General features: G+C 34.2%; 3 protein-coding genes and 1 pseudogene across 5 annotated transcripts in view; 3 read left to right on the top strand and 1 right to left on the bottom strand.

Annotated features, from left to right (window-relative positions):
• LOC125854494 (uncharacterized) overlaps positions 1–1,343 on the top strand; it is a 23,990-nt gene extending 22,647 nt beyond the window's left edge. Inside the window, exons 4-6 of the mRNA XM_049534070.1 lie at positions 412–508; positions 1,087–1,171; positions 1,273–1,343. Of these exons, the coding sequence (XP_049390027.1) occupies positions 412–508; positions 1,087–1,171; positions 1,273–1,300 (210 nt within the window). The 3' untranslated portion in view covers positions 1,301–1,343. The remainder of the gene's footprint in view (positions 1–411; positions 509–1,086; positions 1,172–1,272) is intronic.
• Positions 1,344–2,318: 975 nt separating this feature from the next.
• On the top strand, positions 2,319–12,263 carry LOC125854493 (pentatricopeptide repeat-containing protein At1g08610). 3 transcript variants are annotated; one of them, XM_049534066.1, is made up of 3 exons: positions 2,319–2,336; positions 9,881–9,962; positions 10,054–12,263. In XM_049534066.1, exons 2-3 carry the CDS (start codon positions 9,936–9,938, stop codon positions 11,821–11,823), a joined length of 1,797 nt encoding a protein of 598 aa, XP_049390023.1. In that variant the 5' UTR covers positions 2,319–2,336; positions 9,881–9,935; the 3' UTR covers positions 11,824–12,263. The 3 variants fall into 3 exon arrangements, with proteins under 3 accessions (XP_049390023.1, XP_049390024.1, XP_049390022.1); XM_049534065.1 differs by lacking the exon at positions 2,319–2,336 and adding an exon at positions 8,495–8,549; XM_049534067.1 differs by lacking the exons at positions 2,319–2,336; positions 9,881–9,962 and adding an exon at positions 8,483–8,549.
• Positions 4,072–7,487, top strand: LOC125854495 (uncharacterized; annotated as a pseudogene).
• Positions 12,264–13,781: 1,518 nt separating the features above from the next.
• Positions 13,782–16,143, bottom strand: LOC125855643 (pentatricopeptide repeat-containing protein At3g04760, chloroplastic). The gene has a single exon (XM_049535395.1). The coding sequence runs from the start codon at positions 15,857–15,859 to the stop codon at positions 14,111–14,113; it is 1,749 nt and encodes a 582-aa protein (XP_049391352.1). The 5' UTR covers positions 15,860–16,143; the 3' UTR covers positions 13,782–14,110.
• Positions 16,144–20,746: the final 4,603 nt, after the last annotated feature.

The raw sequence follows: 20,746 nt of genomic DNA, 5'->3' as shown, positions 1-20,746 counted from the left end.
TTCCTCCTCCTCTCCCTTTTTTCTAAATATGGTATTTCTACATCCTAAACATTCTTGAATCTTCAGAAAGCTAGAAATCCTTCTAAATGCACCAACAACTGTTGATAGTCTGAGGCGGATCTGGGATTTGATGTTTACACATTCCTACGACAACCTCAAATTAACAGTATATAATAATAATTGAGGTTCACAGTTAAATATATATAGATATTTAGTGGATTTCTTCATACATATACAGGATTGGGGGTATTACTTATTTAATTCTTTCTGCCTTGACCTGACAAAAAGGATCAGAAAGAAATTAAGAAGTATTTTATATTCGCCTTGCTGTCTTCGAACTTTATTGTGTAATTGTATGTTTTTAGCTTACAAGGTTCAGTAACAAAGAGTTTTTACCATTCATGTTGACAGGTTTTGAGAGACAAGCGGACTGGTAAGACCAAAGGATTTGGATTTGTAAGTTTTTCCAGCCCATTAGACTTTGCTGCGGCACTTAAAGGAATGAATGGTAAGTTATCTGTTAATCAATATATGTGTAGTCTCTTATTTTGCTTGAGCTATTAAATGACAACTTGATATAGTGGGTGTGTCACAGTTATGTGATCAGCTTTTACCTTCTTGAAGGACCACCAATCATAAATGATATGGATGATAGTGTAGATTTCGATCTAACAGTTTCCTTGATATGCCATTTGGATTGATGTCCTTTATGTCAAATAATTCGGGTTGATATAAAGAGTTCCCTCTAATATGCCACTGGGTTTTGTATTTGAATGTGTAATCCCTCCCTCCCCCTTCCCTTTTGTCTCTCCACGATGATGAAGGAATAGTGAAAGAAACAAATAACAGAACTATGTACTGAAAACAACATTTAGAACTGCTTTTAAAATCAGTCTAGGTAAAGAACAAATCAGAAAGGAAAACAACAACATCAACCAAACTTGTATGAGAGAATTTCAGAAGTGTGATTTCTTGTGGAGTGGGGGAGTACATGAATGTCTTAAATGGCACAGTAGTTTTATCTATTGAATTGGTGTAATGTTGTTCCCAGATGCCTAATGAGGTGGTAATTCGTGCTGTTTTCAGGGAAGTATGTTGGAAATCGCCCGATTAAACTAAGCAAGAGTAATTGGCAAGAGAGGAATGACAATGAAGCTCGGAAAGACACAAGGTGAGGGTTTTCGCAATGTATATGATATTACATCTTGATAGTTGGCATTAACTAACTAATATGAACTGACTGCGTTTTCTGGATATTCGATCTTGTGGCAGAACCAATCACATAAGAAGCCGACGCTAGCAAAGAAAGGATATTACAAGTGAGCACCTACCATGATAATCATCATTACTTACTGTACTAATGATGATTTAGTTTCAAAGTTTAGTTGGTGGTTGATTCCCTTGCAAAATCGCAGAGACTTGAAAAGTTTTCTGGGGATCTTTTTTTTTTTTTTTTTGGAACCCCAGGATAACCCACAGCCGTTACAACCTCTGTCCTTTGGGTGAACACTCTGTAATGAGCACCTTGTGTGCACTAGGTAAACTCCCATTGTGTAATAACCTGCAAACCACACAGGAGATGTAACCACCCTCCAAACCCTCCATTCATTTATGCGAAAATCGTGTTTTGACAAAATAAATCATCTAAGCTACAATTGTATCATGTCTTGTCTAATATGATAATGAAGTATAAATGCATTAAGCTTAAAAATTGATGAATGAACTTGAAATACCAATATGAAAAGGACTTGTTTATGTCTCAATTCTCAAGAACTACACTGAGTGGGTTCAAGAAAAATGGAATGTATGTGAGTTTTAACTTTATTTTAGAAGTAAAAATGTTGTTTCTGATAAATAATGGAAATATCATAATTATTTTAGTAGTGTTACTTGGTCATATAGTTAGAAGGAAAGAAAAATATATACATTTTTATACATTTAGGAGTCTATTAAAAATATGTTTCATTAGACACATAACTAATTTATAAATTATAAAAATATATCCAACATCTTGGTGGTACTTGGTACTTGTTGTTGGTGGGAAGTGATATGTATCCCATAAGATTAATCAGATTAAGGTGTGCGAAAGCTGGATCGGACACAATGGTCATTAAATAAAAAATAAAAATATATCCAACATAACTAATTTTGTACAATTGGTACCAAAGAACATATTAAGTCATAAAAGAGGAGTCAAATGCAAATATCTTCAAATTTCAACCCTAGTTATTAACGTCCCACAATCTCACTTTATAACCAACCCCCGTAATCCTTGAATTCATAATTTTGCCCCCCAAATACTGTGTCTGCTCTGTTTTTAACGAAAAATTCTGCAGGTATGTTCATGGCTGATTGGTTTCTTTATACTTTCTCTTTGTTGGGTTCTTCCCCCACCCCCACCCCCACCCACGTACGTACGTACCTGGGTGGGGTTGGTTCTTTCTCATTTTTCCAACATTACTACTGTTTAATTGTTAGCTAAAATTTCGTCATTACACTGGGTATGTTGTTGTTGTTGAATTGTCAAGTAAAATTTGTTGTATAAGGTGAACATGTTGAATTTTAGCTATGGGGTTGGGTTTTTTTTTTCACCTCATTTTTTCACAAGGTTTAGTTATGGTTTTGGATATTAGGTTGTTGAATTTTAGCTAAATTTGTAGTAAATGTTGAAACTTTGCCGCGTTATCATATTTTCACAATCTTAGTTATGGTTTCGGATATCAGATTATTGAATTTTAGCTAAATTTGTTGTAAAAGGTGAAACTTTCTGGGGTTAGTTTTTTTTATCATTTTTTCCACCAGCTTAGTTATGGTTTCAGATATCAGATTATTGAATTTTAGGTAAATTTGTTGTAAAGTGGGGTTAGTTCTTTTTATCATTTTCTTCACAAGCTTAGTTATGGTTTTGGATATCAGATTGTTGAATTCAGCTAAATCTGTAGTAAAAGGTGAAACTTTGTCCCGATAGTCCCCCCCCTCATTTTTTCTCAAGTTATGTTATGGTTTCAGAAATCAGATTGTTGAATTTGAGCTAAATTTGTAGTAAAAAGTGAACAAATTGATGATTCCATCCCGTTGTGTTTTCCATGTGAGCAAATGGTTTGTGTGTGATGTTACTGTTTGCATTTTGAATGATATGGCCTCACATAGAGCTGAATGGTTAAAGATGATTTGTATAGCTGGCTCTAACTAGTTTGGAATTGACATGTAAGTTGATTGACTGATGTTACTATATGGCATTTTGACTCACTTATGAGTGATGGATGAATTTCCTCATGGATCTCCTTAACTGATACTCATTAATCTTTTTCTTCTTTTGAGAAGTGTTTTGAATCAAGTCAAATTTGAATATGAAGTTTTTTTTTTTCCGAGTGTAGAGTTACTGGTTTGGTAGAAGAGTTTTTTGTTTTTTTGATAATGAAAAGATATTGCATATATATGACCAAAAACTACAAGGGAGCACGGTGTGACTTAGACACCGAAGAGTTACAAGTACTTAGTACTATAGTAGGCATTATAGATACATCTGGGACTAGACTATCATTAGCTACTAAAGAATGCTCTCTTTCAGATATAAGTTTAAATATGGAGTATCTAAAAAGATTTCCTGATACAAGATGTTGAAGATAAAAGATGTTAAGTTTCAACCTTCCCACCAAAAAGTTGTCTTGCATTTGCTGTTCTCTCATAATGGTTTTTATTCGGAAGAAGATTGACCTCTTACATCCCCCTGACCTCTTCTTACCTTTTTCAGTTGACAAGACTGGGATCAGTGGTGCTTCAATCTTTTCCTGTTTGCCTAAGATTGCATGCCACCTTGCAGATATGCTATTCAAGTATAGCACATAGTCCAATGTGTTCCCGCTTACCTCCATTTCACAGGAATAACACAGTAGTTTCTGAAGAAATGCTCTTTTTCTCTTGAAGGTTGGTGTTATTGAGGAAATATTTCAGCTGGAATAATCCTAGTCATTTGGTTCAAGTAGTATTTATGAAAAATTCTCCTTCTTTAAATAGGAGACCTAAGAACAGTTATTATATAATCCTCCTCCTCCAACCCTTTGCCCATAATCCCTAATTTAGTGATCGGAAAAAGTGTTGCCATGTCACCGGAACGTTCATCATCTTCGTCGCAATACACCTACTCGTCGTCGGCATCTACTTCATCGTCGTCGTCGCAATACACCTACTCCAACGGCACATACTTTCCGGCACAAAGTCATCTCCAACAACAGCCTCCTCCGCCCGTACAGCTACCTTATCCTTCCGTCTATCCAGCAATTGCTGCTACTCCAGGCGTTTACACTTTACCTCAGTTTCAACAAGTAAGTAATTCTAAATATGTTATAAGCTTTTCTATACATCTGAATTTTTCTTTGTGTGTATTCTAACAACAGGCGTAATTGCAATTGATTTTCAATCCTTACATTTTGCTTGAGTTAGTACTAATAGCTTACATGTAATTATGCATGTAATTTTCTCGCTTCTCTGGTTAATTTTGATTTTAAAAAAATTTGAGAATTTGGCGGGTAATTTTGTGAAACTTTCCTGTGAAATTGTTGAGATTGTTTCGTGCTTGCTTGTTGAGAGTATATCTGCATCTGTTTGTGTATATGTTCATGATACTCGTACCCTTGCTTACTAGTCAATTAAGTAGTTCCAAAGTCATGAGGTCTCACATTCAAATCTCTATTTGTGTATATGTACATGATATTCATACTGCTTGCTGGTCAATAAAGTGGGTACAGCAGAGTCATGAAGTCTCATGTTCAAATCCTAGAGGTAACAATAGTATAGGTGATTTCTTCTCATTTGTCAAGCCTTGGTAGATTGAGTTACCTGGTGTGTGGTGAAACTAGTTAAGCTCAGACACCACGGTAATTAAAAGAAAATTATGACACCAGTTATTAGCTTGTTAGGTTCCTTTTAAGAGAAGAACAGAAGAAAATATCCATAGAAGTATTTGCACCCCGAATATGTGCTATGTAGCTTTGTCATGTTAAGCTAGCGAGCTTGCTTCGAAAATGAAGCTATCTTTTGTCATTCTTGTAATGTACCTAGTTCTTGTGGACAGGCTCAACAGTTATTCCATAGAGATGCGCAAACAATCACACCTGAAGCACTTGAAAATGTGAAGGCTGCACTTGCGAGCAGCGAAACTGAGCATAGAGCTAAGGCCAAGAAGAAAGGTGTACCTCGTAAAGCAGCAGGAAAATGTTGGAAAGATCCTACCCTGGCACAGTGGCCATTGAGTAAGCCTAATTTCCTATTATTTTTTTTCCGTTTATTGGCTGTGCCTCAGTAGTGTTCAAATCTGTTTATTTATAAGTCTAATTTCTCTCCTATTATAGTCTTGGCTAGTTTAAGGCATCAATCGAACTGCAATTCATTTCAACTACTAGAAGCCTATGACAAGTGTGTATGGAAGTCCCCAATTGCTGAATAAACCAATCTGTGTGATAGAAGTATGAATAGCAAATGCAACAATACCCAATGTAACCCCACAAGTGGGGTCTGGGGAGGGTAGAGTGTACCCATACCATACACCTACCTTGGGAGTTAGAGATAAATAGCAAATAAACATACTATAAAAATTTGTGTTATTTAAGTTGTGGGGGTTTTGTGTCTTTTCTTCGAAATGCATTTCTTTTTCTGCTTTTCCCTGAGGCATTTAGTAAATGAATGTGTAGGAGACAAACTCTCTGAAGTAATATATCAGATCTTACATGTTAGAATACTATGCTTTATTGGTCCACTTTCATGGTTATGGTCTAGCAAGTAATTGTATCCGCTGCTGATATCATTTATCTTACTCAATTATCTTTCACTGTTGGTTATGCTGTCACTTCCTTTCATGAATGCTGTTTTCACCTGTTTTCCCATCATTATTTGTGCCTTCTTCTGTTAGAAATTGGTGCAAAATCATAGTATAGTGGAATAACTTACTGTTCGAATGGTGTTGCAGATGATTATCGTCTATTCTGTGGTGATCTTGGGAATGAGGTGAATGAGGATGTTTTATCAAAAGCCTTTTCAAAGTTTCCATCCTTTAACATGGCTAAGGTATGTTCTGTTAGATCATTTATTTTCCTTTCCAATACTTTTACTAGTATTTCTTGTCATGAACAGAGAATTTTTTGTTCCCTAGAAGTTTCCTCCTCCTCTCCCTTTTTTCTAAATATGGTATTTCTACATCCTAAACATTCTTGGATCTTCAGAAAGCTAGAAATCCTTCTAAATGCACCAACAACTGTTGATAGTCTGAGGCGGATCTGGGATTTGATGTTTACACATTCCTACGACAACCTCAAATTAACAGTATATAATAATAACTGAGGTTCACAGTTAAATATATATAGATATTTAGTGGATTTCTTCATACATATACAGGATTGGGGGTATTACTTATTTAATTCTTTCTGCCTTGACCTGACAAAAAGGATCAGAAAGAAATTAAGAAGTATTTTATATTCGCCTTGCTGTCTTCGAACTTTATTGTGTAATTGTATGTTTTTAGCTTACAAGGTTCAGTAACAAAGAGTTTTTACCATTCATGTTGACAGGTTTTGAGAGACAAGCGGACTGGTAAGACAAAAGGATTTGGATTTGTAAGTTTTTCCAGCCCATTAGACTTTGCTGCGGCACTTAAAGGAATGAATGGTAAGTTATCTGTTAATCAATATATGTGTAGTCTCTTATTTTGCTTGAGCTATTAAATGACAACTTGATATAGTGGGTGTGTCACAGTTATGTGATCAGCTTTTACCTTCTTGAAGGACCACCAATCATAAATGATATGGATGATAGTGTAGATTTCGATCTAACAGTTTCCTTGATATGCCATTTGGATTGATGTCCTTTATGTCAAATAATTCGGGTTGATATAAAGAGTTCCCTCTAATATGCCACTGGGTTTTGTATTTGAATGTGTAATCCCTCCCTCCCCCTTCCCTTTTGTCTCTCCACGATGATGAAGGAATAGTGAAAGAAACAAATAACAGAACTATGTACTGAAAACAACATTTAGAACTGCTTTTAAAATCAGTCTAGGTAAAGAACAAATCAGAAAGGAAAACAACAACATCAACCAAACTTGTATGAGAGAATTTCAGAAGTGTGATTTCTTGTGGAGTGGGGGAGTACATGAATGTCTTAAATGGCACAGTAGTTTTAGCTATTGAATTGGTGTAATGTTGTTCCCAGATGCCTAATGAGGTGGTAATTCGTGCTGTTTTCAGGGAAGTATGTTGGAAATCGCCCGATTAAACTAAGCAAGAGTAATTGGCAAGAGAGGAATGACAATGAAGCTCGGAAAGACACAAGGTGAGGGTTTTCGCAATGTATATGATATTACATCTTGATAGTTGGCATTAACTAACCAATATGAACTGATTACGTTTTCTGGATATTCGATCTTGTGGCAGAACCAATCACATAAGAAGCCGACGCTAGCAAAGAAAGGATGTTACAAGTGAGCACCTACCATGATAATGACTCAAGCAGCAAGATACTTACTGTACTAATGATGATTTAGTTTTAAAGTTTAGTTGGTAGTTGATTCCCTCGCAATCCGTTTTGTTATGATATAGTATTTGGGAAAATCGCAGAGACTTGAAAAGTTTCTGGGGATCTTTTTTTCTATTTTTTTGGAACCCCAGGATAACCCGCAGCCGCTACAACCTTTGCCCTTTGGGTGAACACTCTGTAATGGGCACTTTGTGTGCACTAGGTAAACTCCCATTGTGTAATAACCTGCAAACCACACAGGAGATGTAACCACCCTCCAAACCCTCCATTCATTTATGCGAAAATCGTGTTTTGACAAAATAAATCATCTAAGCTACAATTGTATCATGTCTTGTCTAATGTGATCATGAAGTATAAATGCATTAAGCTTAAAAATTCATGAATGAACTTGAAATACCAATATGAAAAGGACTTGTTTATGTCTCAATTCTCAAGAACTACACTAAGTGGGTTCAAGAAAAATGGAATGTATGTGAGTTTTAACTTTATTTTAGAAGTAAAAATGTTGTTTCTGATAAATAATGGAAATATCATAATTATTTTAGTAGTGTTACTTGGTCATATAGTTAGAAGGAAAGAAAAATATGTACATTTTTATACATTTAGGAGTCTCGCATACCATGTTTGGTTTGTTATTAAAAATATGTTTCATTAGACACATAACTAATTTATAAATTATAAAAATATATCCAACATCTTGGTGGTACTTGGTACTTGTTGTTGGTGGGAAGTGATATGTATCCCGTAAGATTAATCAGATTAAGGTGTGTGAAAGCTGGGTCGGACACAATGGTCATTAAATAAAAAATATAAATATATCCAACATAACTAATTTTGTACAATTGGTACCAAAGAACATATTAAGTCATAAAAGAGGAGTCAAATGCAAATATCTTCAAATTTCAACCCTAGTTATTAACGTCCCACAATCTCACTTTATAACCAACCCCCGTAATCCTTGAATTCATAATTTTACCCCCCAAATACTGCGTCTGCTCTGTTTTTAACGAAAAATTCTGCAGGTATGTTCATGGCTGATTGGTTTCTTTATACTTTCTCTTTGTTGGGTTCTTCCCCCACCCCACCCACGTACGTACGTACCTGGGTGGGGTTGGTTCTTTCTCATTTTTCTAACATTACTACTGTTTAATTGTTAGCTAAAATTCCGTCATTACACTGGATATGTTGTTGTTGTTGTTGAATTGTCAAGTAAAATTTGTTGTATAAGGTGAACATGTTGATGCTAGTTAAGTGTTTCTTTGTGGGGTTGGGTTTTTTTTTTTCACCTCATTTTTTCACAAGGTTTAGTTATAGTTTTGGATATTAGGCTGTTGAATTTTAGCTAAATTTGTAGTAAAAGGTGAAACTTTGTCGCGTTATCATATTTTCACAATCTTAGTTATCAGATTATTGCATTTTAGCTAAATTTGTTGTAAAAGGTGAAACTTTGTGGGGTTGGTTTTTTTTATCATTTTTTTCACAAGCTTAGTTATTGTTTCAGATATCAGATTATTGAATTTTAGCTAAATTTGTTGTAAAAGATGAAACTTTGTGGGGTTAGTTCTTTTTATCATTTTTTTCACAAGCTTAGTTATGGTTTCGGATATCAGATTGTTGAATTTAAGCTTAATTTGTAGTAAAAAGTGAACAAATTGATGATTCCATTCCCATTGTGTTTTCCATGTGAGCAAATGGTTTGTGTGTGATGTTACTGTTTTGCATTTTGAATGATATGACCTCACATAGAGCTGAATGGTTAAAGATTATTTGTATAGCCGACCGGCTCTAACTAGTTTGAAATCGACATGTAAGTTGATTGAGTGATGTTACTGTATGACATTTTGACTCTCTTATGAGTGATGGATGAATTTCCTCATGGATCTCCTTGACTGATACTCATTAATCTTTTTCATTTTTTGAGAAGTGTTTCGAATCAAGTCAAATTTGAATATGAAGTTCTTTTTTCCGGAGTGTAGAGTTACTGGTTTGGTAGAAGATTTTTTTGATTTTTTGATAATGAAAAGATGTTGTATATATAAAACCAAAAACTACAAGGGAGCACGGTGTGACTTAGACATCGAAGAGTTACAAGTACTTAGTACTATAGTAGGCATTATAGATACAACTGGGAGTAGATTAACATTAGCTACTAAAGAATGCTCTCTTTCAGATATAAGTTTAAATATGGAGTATCTAAAAAGATTTCCTGATACAAGATGTTGAAGATAAAAGATGATAAGTTTCAACCTTCCCACCAAAAAGTTGTCTTGCATTTACTGTTCTCTCATAATGATTTTTATTCGGAAGACGATTGTGCTCTTGCATCCCCCTGAGCTCTTCTTACCTTTTTCAGTTGACAAGACTGGGATCAGCGGTGCTTCAATTTTTTCCAGTTTGCCTAAGATTGCATGCCACCTTGCAGATATGCTATTCAAGTATAGCACATAGTCCAATGTGTTCCCGCTTACCTCCATTTCACAGGAATAACACAGTAGTTTCTGAAGAAATGCTCTTTTTCTCTTGAAGGTTGGTGTTATTGTGAAGAAAGCAATGGCTACACTTGTCCCGAAACTGATGATTGGAACTCCGACCCTACATATACAGAACTCAAGCTCCGGCCAAATAGACCTCCAAACTGGAAATAGTAAATCCTTGCTAATAAAAACTCCAGCAATTCTGTTAAGACATTCATTCAGGGGTAATTTTAGTAGTCAATCTTCTCTGCAATGGCATGGAGTTCTTGGTTCCGGAAAAACTGGTTCCATATTATCCTGTAACAAGCAGGGAAGTGTCTGCCTTGATAAAGTTAAAGAGGGTACTAATGGGAGCTTAAATAGAGATGTTGAGAAGAGATCAAATGAGCAACAGTTAAAGAAACTTTCTAGTTCCTTAAGGTTGACTTTAGATGGACCATTGGTTGAAAATGATGAGACAACTAACAACAAAATCCTTAGAAGTTTTTGCAGTCACGGAAAATTGCTTGAAGCATCAAAATTAGTTGACCTGATGACTCGTCGATACCAAATTCCAGACTTTCCTTCCTGCATAAACTTGATTAGGGGCCTCGTCAATGTTGGACAGACAGACAAAGCAGTGAATGTTCTACAAATCATGGTTATGTCTGGTGGGGCTCCAGATATTATCACATATAATATGTTAATCAGTGGTCTCTGTAGAAAAGGGCTTTTGAACTCTGCCATTGATTTCTTGGACTACATGAGCTTGAGTGGTTGCCTTCCCGATGTTATCACTTATAATACTATACTGCGTGCGATGTTTGACCGTAGTAAATATGATCAAGGAATACAGTTTTGGAAGGATCGGTTAAGAAAAGGATGTCCTCCTTATCAGATCACCAGTACAATTCTTGTTGAATTAGTCTGCAAACATTGTGGTGTTATACGTGCCCTTGAGGTAATGGAGGACTTGGCAGTTGAGGGATGTTCTCCAGATCTCGTGACCTACAATTCCATGGTAAATTTTTCTTGTAAGCAAGGGAACTTTGAAGATTCAGCTTTACTAATCTATAATCTTCTATCGCATGGCCTTGATCCCAATGCTGTGACTTACAATACTCTTCTCCATTCCTTTTCTACCTATGCATGTTGGGACGGAGTAGATGAGATTCTTTCCATTATGAATGAAAGTTCACATCCTCCTAGTGTTGTGACTTACAATATTTTAATCAATTGTTTGTGCAAGCATGGGCTTCTGGATCGTGCAATTGACTTTTTCACTCAGATGGTCTCTGAAAACTGTACACCTGACATAATCACATATAATACACTTCTACGTGCTCTTTGTAAGGAGGCAATGGTGGACGAGGCCATCCAAATTGTTCATTGTTTAGGTGATAGCAGTTGTTCTCCTAGTATAATCACTTACAACATAGTCATTGATGGCCTGGCGAAGCTTGGTTTTATGGAGAAGGCTATGGATTTATACCATCAAATGGAAAAGCATGGGACTTGTCCTGATGATGTTACATATAGATGTCTTATTTGGGGATTCTGTCGAGCTGATCTTATTGAAGAAGCTGTGGAGTTACTAAAAGAGATGGGTAATAGCAGACACAGGGTCAGAGATAATTGTTACAGGTTTATTATTCACAGATTATGCCAAAATGGTAAACTGGACTCTGCAAAACAAGTGCTGAAAATGATGATATCAAGTTGCCACAAGCTTAAGTCAACCGTATATTCCAATATAGTTGCAGGGATAGCTGGTGCGGGTATGAATGAAGCAGCTATGGAATTGCGTGAGAAGTTGAAGGAATGGAAAATTCTCAAAGAATAGATTCTCTTTTCCCAATTAGACAGTATCCTTAACTCAGTGATTGTTATTGGTAGCATGTCTGGTGCAGATATGAATAAAACAGCAACAGAAATATGGAAATAGTTGAGGGAATGCAACTCTCGAGGAATGGAGGTTTTCATATTGGAAAGAGATTATCATTAAGTCAGCACAGCAAATCATTCGAGATCACCTCAGCACAAATGGAATTTTTACTCCTTTATTAGGTTTCTTTCCATGTCCGTTGTCTGTTCTATTTTGTGCTTGGTAAAATTTTTGACCGTGTCATGCCTGCTTGACAGAGTTTTGGTTAGTTATGTATTCGTATGGCGACTTTTTTAATTCTATATTATTCACATATAGAAAAAGCCATGGATCAGTGCATTTGAGGCATATTTTATCATGTGCCATGAATATATATGTGGCCTTGGGTTTCCTTACAATGTCTTTGTGAAATTTCCCAGTATTTCTGTTATCAATATGGACTTGTATTCTTCTAATATCTGAAATTCCAAAGTTTTTATCTCTTCTTTTTAGTTGTGTAGCTCTACTAGCTATTTGTATTTCCATTACCACTGCCCATATTAAGTTCATGTAACCTGTCCATATCTTGAGCTTTTTTTTCCCAGGAATTCTTGATGTTAAGACCCCTAGAAGCTTGTTATTCACACCGTCTATTTCACCACTCCGAAGCTATGGCCTAGTAATCAGTGAAGTGGTGGGAGAACCATGAGATCTCATGTTCAAATCTCAGCTAGATGATTTCTTCTCACATGCCTAAGTCTTGGTGAACATAGTTGTCTTGGTATCTATGTTGGTGAGGAGGTAGTAAGCCCCATGGAATAGTGGAGGTGCGTTCCAAGCTGACCTGGATACCAGGGTTATGAAAAAAGTTCATCATCCCTTTCTCAGTTAGATGATTTCTTCTCGTGTGCCTAAGCCTTAGTGCCTCGGTTAACAAAGTTGTCTGGTACCTATGGTGGTGAGGAGGTAGCAGGTGCCCCATCGAATACTGGAGATGCGTTCCAAGCTGACCCAGACATGAAAAAAGTTCATCATCCCTTTCTCAGTTAGATGATTTCTTTTCGTGTGCCTAAACCTTGGTGAAAGAGTTGTCTGATACCTATCTGTGTTGTGAGAGGTACCAGGTGCTGCCTAGAATAGTGGAGGACTGGAGGTGCATTCCAAGCTGACCCGGACACGACCATCATGAGAAATATTCATCATCCCTTTCACCAGTCGACCTCTTTTTGTAATATAGAGGATGCTTTCTACTGATTTTTGAAATGAGTAACTTTGATGTTCAAAAGGGCTACTTTGTTTGGCAATACTCACAATCTTTGTAGTACAATTGGAAATTTGCTGCTGTATTCATTCATCTATGGCACAAATCAAGGCCTGGTGGAGACTGTTCAGCATTATATTATAGCTTGTGATTTGCAAGATCACGCAAACACGCAATGGTTTTCTTTCACTTCCAAGAGAACCGTTTGATGCTTATAGGAAACAATCTCTCTACACCACTCTCTCCAAACTCGACTTGTGGGATTACACTGGATATGGTGTTGTTGTGTTGGTGCTGTTGTGGTAGCAACTTGTCTGATTGGAAATGAAAGATATCCATGTAATGTGGTCAATTTTCTTTTAGTTCTTTGAGCATGTATTGAATGTAAGAATGCTTTGTGCATCGCAGCCTTTTACAGATGATTATCAGTGAACTTCCAAGTATTTTGGGAGTAAATACTGGCGAAAAGTTCAATCGTTCCCCTAAGCAATACCGCGCTTTTACTCTCTTGGTGGTCTTACCCAATGTGAATTTGGATTAGTCAGACCAATGAGCTTCAGATATGGAATAGTTAAAACATAATCATGAAGTTAAAAAAATAAATATTTGTTGCTATTTGCCTACAGTAAACAGATGCCCTTGATTGTTGTCAAACAACACAAATTTGGCACATAAATCTTTAAACTATTTGTCAAGTACAATTTCAACAAACAAAATACACAAAGTCCATAAACTGAATAAAAAAATCTCTAAAAACCAGAATGTACTAATGCATTTCTGGAACTTAAAATCTTCGAAAATATTATACGTACAAAAATACAGCAAATGGATACATACTTGTTAGTTTACGGATACAATGTAAAGAGTGCAGACAGGAGAAACCTGATGTCTTTGTTACTGTCATTGATGTACAAGTATTGAACATTGATATGAACGAAACGTGCCCCTTTGTGGACTTTATGATAAAATTGGAACGATACAGAGAAGAACATATCAGAAACAGATTCAAGAAACTACTTTCTGGTTTCTTAAGATAGTAGTAATATCTTTACTATAAACATCAGGTACTTGAAAGGTTTTTCTCAAACGTTGAAGTGATTCTTTCGAGATAGCATTCTTATGATAAATCGCGCTAGCCATCTCCATTGCTTGAACTCTCCGTCCTGAAAAACCAATACCTTCAATCAACAGAATATACGTTGTTTCATTTGGACGACGCCCCTTTTCTACCATCTCTGCTAGAACTTCAATTGCCTCAACAACTCTATGAGCTTTGCATAGTCCAAGAAGAAGAATGTTATAAGTTATAACAGTAGGTGGAAAACCATTCCCTTCCATATCTCCTAACAAATCAAGTGCTTCATTTACCATCCCATCTCTACATAAACATGAAATCAATGCATTATAAGTTATCTCATCAGGATCAATGCCTTTTTCTATCATCTCTGATACCATTTTCAAGGCCCTAGCTCTCCCTCCATTATTCCATAACGCACTCATCAATGTATTATAAGTGCTTACATCAGGAGGACATCCTATTTCCGCGAGCTTCTCAAACACTTCCATTGCCTCATCGGCTTTCCCCTTCTTACACATTGTAGAAAGTATAGTGTTATAGTTCACTATATCAGGCAAGCATCCGTTCGAGATCATGTAATCCAAGAACTTAATAGCCAAATCTAATCTCCCTCCTTTGCAAAATGCAGAAATCAATGGATCATAAGTAAATGTATCAGGTGTTAATCCTTTATCCATCATTATCTTTAACAAGTTAATCGCTTCGTCTAATTTCCCATCTCTACATAAAGCACTCATCAATATGCTATAAGTAACCACATTTGGTTCACATCCTGCAGATAACATCTCATTCATTAGCTTCTCCCCATCACTCCATTTCCCCTTATGATGCAACAATGCCCTTAACAAAATGTTATAGGAAATCACATCGGGCTTGCATCCCTTAGATGGCAAACTCCTAACGAACTCGTAGGCTTGATCCATCATCTTTTCTCTACACATTCCCCTGATAATTGCATTATAAGTGTACATATCAGGTTGAAGCCCTCTCGATAACATCTCATCGAGAAGCTTCATTGCTTCATGAATTCCGCCTTCAAGAATCGTTGCCTCTATCAAGATTGTGTAAGTAATAACAGTAGGCTTACAATTGTTTTCTTCTTTCAACTGATCCAACAACTTCAATGCTGATCCTAGTTTCCCTCTATCACAAAGACTACCTATCAAGATATTATACGTAACAGAATCCGGAGGAAAGCCACGAGCTTTCATCCTATTCAACACCTTATTAGCTTCTTCAATCTTGTTCATTTTACAAAATCCACTTATAAGTGCATTATATGCAAACACATCTGGTTCACCAAATTGCTCCAAAATTTGCATAACTTTCACCCCTTTATCCGAATTTTTCGAGTTGCAAAATCCCTTAATGAGCTTTGTACACAGAATCACATCAGGTTTATAACCACTCTTCACCTTACATTCAAGTAGATACAAAGTTTCATCATATTTGCCTACTTTACATGACCAATTTAGCACTTTCATATCATGTGTAGGTCTATAATTTTCACTAGAAATTTTGACCCTTAAAAGATTTCCAGTCTTTACTTTACTTTGGTCATTGCTACTACTACATCTTACAACAAAATTATGCTTTGAAGATTGAGATTTTGGCTTCAAATTATTGGAGAAAAAGGGGCATTGAGGAAATATTTCAGCTGGAATAATCCTAGTCATTTGGTTCAAGTAGTATTAGTAATCTAGTCGTATCAGTGAAAGTCTCTCAAATGCTAAATCACAACACGCCTCGATCCAAAACAGGTTTAGAGTCGGCTATACAAGACTTCCCGACCCCTTTATACAACTAAGTCTCAATCTCAGACAAGTTGGAGTCGACTATATGAACTTTCGAGACAATCATGTTTGAATTGAATTAAGAAGAGAAAAAAGTACCTGTTATTCTTGTTTGTAAATGTGAGAAAATTGAACATGAACCATGAATTGAAGTATGGAAAAAAAAAATAGATGTTGGTATTTTTATTTTATTTTTTGTACATCTCAAAAATCTTGTTATAGATTTTTTTTGGATAACATAGTAAAGTTCAGATAAGGCAACAAATGGTTAACCCATTGGATAAACCGGGTCGGTCTAGTTTGTGGCTTGCACTTTTTTGAAGTTGTCTAGTTCTTGAATTAATTGGAAAAGGGGAAAAGGACAAATATACCTCTTAATTTTATGATTTACAATAAGAAAGTGATGGATGTATAGTTATATATCCTTGCCGTTTAACAGATGGTTCATATATATTCTCATCATTTGACAAATTATACATATTTACCTTTGTTGCTAATAAACTGAATTAAAAAAACAATCCTAAAATTGGTTTTTAAATTTAAAAATTGCCACGTGTCTTTAAAATATTCCTCACTCATTTTATATAGCCTACACACCTGACCTAATAAAATAAAATCTCTCTTTTATTCAGACCCGATCCAAACTCATTTAATAGTTGCGTAGAAGAGGAATTAATTTTTTTTATTTGGGTAGGATTTATCAATTATATCCTATGGTCTTAGAAATAATTTTCTACATTAGATTTTTTATTGTGTTTGTTGTAAAATCGCCCATTTTCTCTTGATTTTTTTTAAAGTTATATGGGGTGACATTGTAAATAATTTATATGTCATCAGATTAACTTATGTTTGGCTGTGTTTTTGAGAAGTCAAAAAATGTATATTATCGCTTGACCATAAAAAAACATTTATTTAGTTTCAAAATAAGTTTTCAATTTATTTGGATATCAATATTTAACCATGAAAATATTAAATCAAACTTGAAGTTATATTTCAAAATCGGAAAATAACTTATAATTTGTTTTTACACTAACCTTTCATACTTAAAGTTGTATTTAAAATACATACAAGCATAAACATTATTCAAAATATTTTTTATAAAAAGTATAATCAAACAAAATTTCGTCTTTAACTTTAACTTCATAAATTTCAAATAAAAAAATAAAATTTGAAATCTATGATCCTCCACCAACTAAAAATTAAGAACTGTTTAGTAGCAAAATGAGTTTCTTTTTCAAAGCTGAAAAGAGAATTTACTTTTGGAACATTGATCAATGATCATATATAAATTATTGCTCTAATGTTTATAAAAAATATTTTTAAAATTAATTAATTCAACACAAACTATCTATAATACTATCGTACTTTTTCCATTTCAAATTAATTGAATTGTTGAGGTGTTTCACACCCTTTAAGAAAAGAAGATTAAGACATAAATTAGGCATAACTTTCCATTTTTACTCTTATTAATTATTGTCAAATTTATTATTAAAATAACAAAACATTAACTAATAACTAATAACTAATTTCAATACCAACTAATGAAGGATAAAATTGGAAGAACATTCTAAAAGTAGTCTTGAAATTTGAACAATTAAGTTAATTTGAAAAATGAAAAAATGCCTCAACAATTCAAATAATTTGAAATTGAGGGAGTATTTAACTTGCTACAAAAAATTATTTGAAAATTTTACACAACTATAATGCACAAAATATAAACTTTTTAGAGAAAAAAGTTAAGTCACATATTCACGATAAAATTTTGGAGGGGGGAACACAAAAAAAATACTCCCTCTGTTCCTTTTTATATGTCACATTTTTCTATAAATAGTTGGTCCATAAAATTTGTCATTTCATAAAATCAATGCATAAATTATTAGATTGTTCCCTTTTTACCCTTGTGACTTATTAGCATTAAAAATATATATTTGACCAACTTAGAAAAGCTAAGTAAATGATTCATGTTCATTGATTAAATAAATTAGTTCATATTCATTGATTGAAAACTTGAGTTTCAAAAAAAAAAGAAGGATAAATAGGAAACTTACCTAGTTTCTTAATGCACATGAATCCAAAATGGTGACATATAAATAGGAACGGAGGGAGTATTGTTAGTGCCCTATGAATCTCAACCATTAGTTTTTATTATAACGTCACACTCATATACTCTTTCCAAAAATTATATTTGTCTTTGGTCCCCTTTACAAGTATGTGTGTTGTCTAAATTAAAATATGAAATATACCATGTATTTTTTTAATTACAAAATAAATATAAGAAAAGGGACAAAGGGGTTTGTGTGACCTCAATATTTTATATTTCATAATAGAGGGTTACTTATTAAAGAAAAATATGTTCTTATTAATGGAGTTTTAAAATAAGAAATTAGTCCATAATTAGTTGACTTATATATCATATGGGAATTGCTATTTCCTAAAGGGACTAAGTCAAAATATTATTCATGGATCAAGAAATAATTTATTTTAGTGGACTTTAATCTTCTAGAATAAGAGATATGTGCCTAAGCGTGCATAATTTCTTCTTCTTTTTTCTCTACCTTTTGAGTGTATTTTATTTTTTTAATAATATTTTAAGGAGATTTAATGTCAACGATTGGAAATTAATGAGAGATCTCAATAACTATTCCATTTCAACAATATTCTTTTCAGAAAATGAAAACTTTAAAAATTCACATCTACTTAAATTAAACGATTAATAAATAATTATATTTACCTGATAAATTTTCATAATTATGTGATACTAATTTTCATGAACATAACTTCTACTAAATTCTAGTAGTCATGGTAAATATTTTCTCAAAACCTTAGAATTCTGAAAGAAAAACATTTGATAATATAGTTATCATATTATTTTAGCGCCCTATAATTTTGCATTATATTGTGATTGCAAGGACATGATTAGCCAAACTACAAAGATATACCTTTTGAAGTGACAAATATTATTAAAGATTGTAATGCAATACCTGAAAAGAATGATAAAGGTCGTTTGGATGGGATAAATAATTTACAAATTAATTATCTTCAGATAAGTTTGTAGACAATAAAATTCGCGTCAACAAAATAATAATCAAGAACGAAAAATTATCGCAACAATCGTTTTATTATTTCAAGTGCAAGTGTTACAATCTCTATGATTCCTCTGAATTTGTCTTTTCAAATATAATTCAAGGGCTCTTGAGCTTGAGATTTATTTTGATCTTGATTCTTGAGGGCTTCTAGCTTGATCTTGAATCCGGCGGTCTTAATCTCGATCGTTCTTGAAACTTGAACACTTGAATTCTTGAACTCGTAGAGAAATCTACGACTTTTGATCCACGAACTTTCTCTAGCTTCTTGTTAAAATTCTTGGTCCTCTTTCTGAATTATGAGGACCCTATTTATAGTTTTAAAATAGAGGAGTTGTGATTAGAATAGGATCCCCTTCAGCCAATCAGATTTAAGTGACATGACATATTGACTTTATGGAGCGGACTTTAATTAAATTCATGTTTATTGAATTTAAATAATTAATTCAATTATATTAATCCATAATATTTATTTGGACTAGTATATTATTGCATTTAATATAATTTGAATCATTTTAATAAATTTATATTTAAATAATTTTAAATAATTACAAAATTATTTCACCTTATATATGAGATAACTTATTCCATGACTAAGGTATAAAACTATGAGATAAATAATCTCAAAATTACTTAATATTCCTGTTATTATTATAATTTATTCACACCAAACAATAATTTAAGTTGCGATTCAATTTGAAGGGATGAAAATTGCAAACAAGTTAAGTAAGATCATTTTTTTCTCAATGGGTTCCACCAATTCGCGAATAGTAATCAAATGCCTCGATGGTTTCCTCCTATAACTATTAAATTAGTCCGAATTTAAGGGTGTGTTTTTGGTACGAATCAATTTTCTTATATTTGATTGGCTTAAATGTTATGAATTATTTTTTCAAATCAACTTATTTTCCTCAAATTTAAGAAAAATGACCTCCCTTAAAAAAGTAAAAAAAAAAAACATTTTTTGAATCAGTCTTTAGACCCATCTCCTCACCCCACCCCCACACCAAATAAAAAAAAATAAAAATTTAAGAATTTATTTTTAAATGATATTTTAAATTTTTTGAATTTCCGTTTCTTTTTTTCTCCAACATGCCCGTGAAAACCCTACCCCTCTCCCCCACAATTTTTTTTTCTTAAAAGTTTATTTTTGAAAAATATTTTAAATTTTAAATTTTTAATATTTCACCCGACCCTCTTACTAGCCCCCTCCCCTACCACACCCTCCCCGCAAAAAATAATATATTTTTTCCGACTTGCTATCTACCAACCCCATCCCCCACTCCAATATATACTTTTTTAAAAGTTTTGTTTGAAAAATATTTCAAATTTTAAAATTTTCATTCCTTTTCCCCTACCCATATTACCCCCTCCCCCCCCTTCCACACACACCAACCCTTACTAAAAAAATAAATTAAAAGTATGTTTTGAATTATTTTTTTGGGGTGTTGGTGTTGAGGTCAGGGTCAAGTGTCGGAGGTCAGGTCTTGGGTCGAATGTCGGGATTGGATCTCAGATCAGTTGTTGGGGTCGTGTCTAAGTTCAAGTGTCGGGATCGGGTTCCAGTTCGAATGTCGTGCCTTGAATTGAAATCCTGAGTTAGATTCTGAATCAGTCGTGGGGGTCATTTCCTAATTTGGGTGTTGGGGTCGGGTTTTGGATCGATTATCGGGATTAATTTCCTAGT

The sequence above is a fragment of the Solanum stenotomum genome, chromosome 2 (genome assembly GCF_019186545.1).
Source record: "Solanum stenotomum isolate F172 chromosome 2, ASM1918654v1, whole genome shotgun sequence".
Taxonomy (NCBI): Eukaryota; Viridiplantae; Streptophyta; class Magnoliopsida; order Solanales; family Solanaceae; genus Solanum; species Solanum stenotomum.
The sequence above is the reverse complement of the archived record's forward strand: the minus strand, read 5'-3'. Positions and strand labels throughout refer to the sequence as shown.

What these genes read in the sequence shown, in the direction of transcription:
- LOC125854493 (XM_049534066.1), top strand. Translation starts at nt 9,936, where the DNA reads ATGCCACCTTGCAGATATGCTATTCAA. An exon ending in CTTGCAGATATGCTATTCAA is followed by an intron (nt 9,963 to 10,053) that starts GTATAGCACATA and finishes TTTCTCTTGAAG; the next exon opens with GTTGGTGTTATTGTGAAGAA.
- LOC125855643 (XM_049535395.1), bottom strand. Translation starts at nt 15,859, where the DNA reads ATGACTAGGATTATTCCAGCTGAAATATTTCCTCAATGCCCCTTTTTC.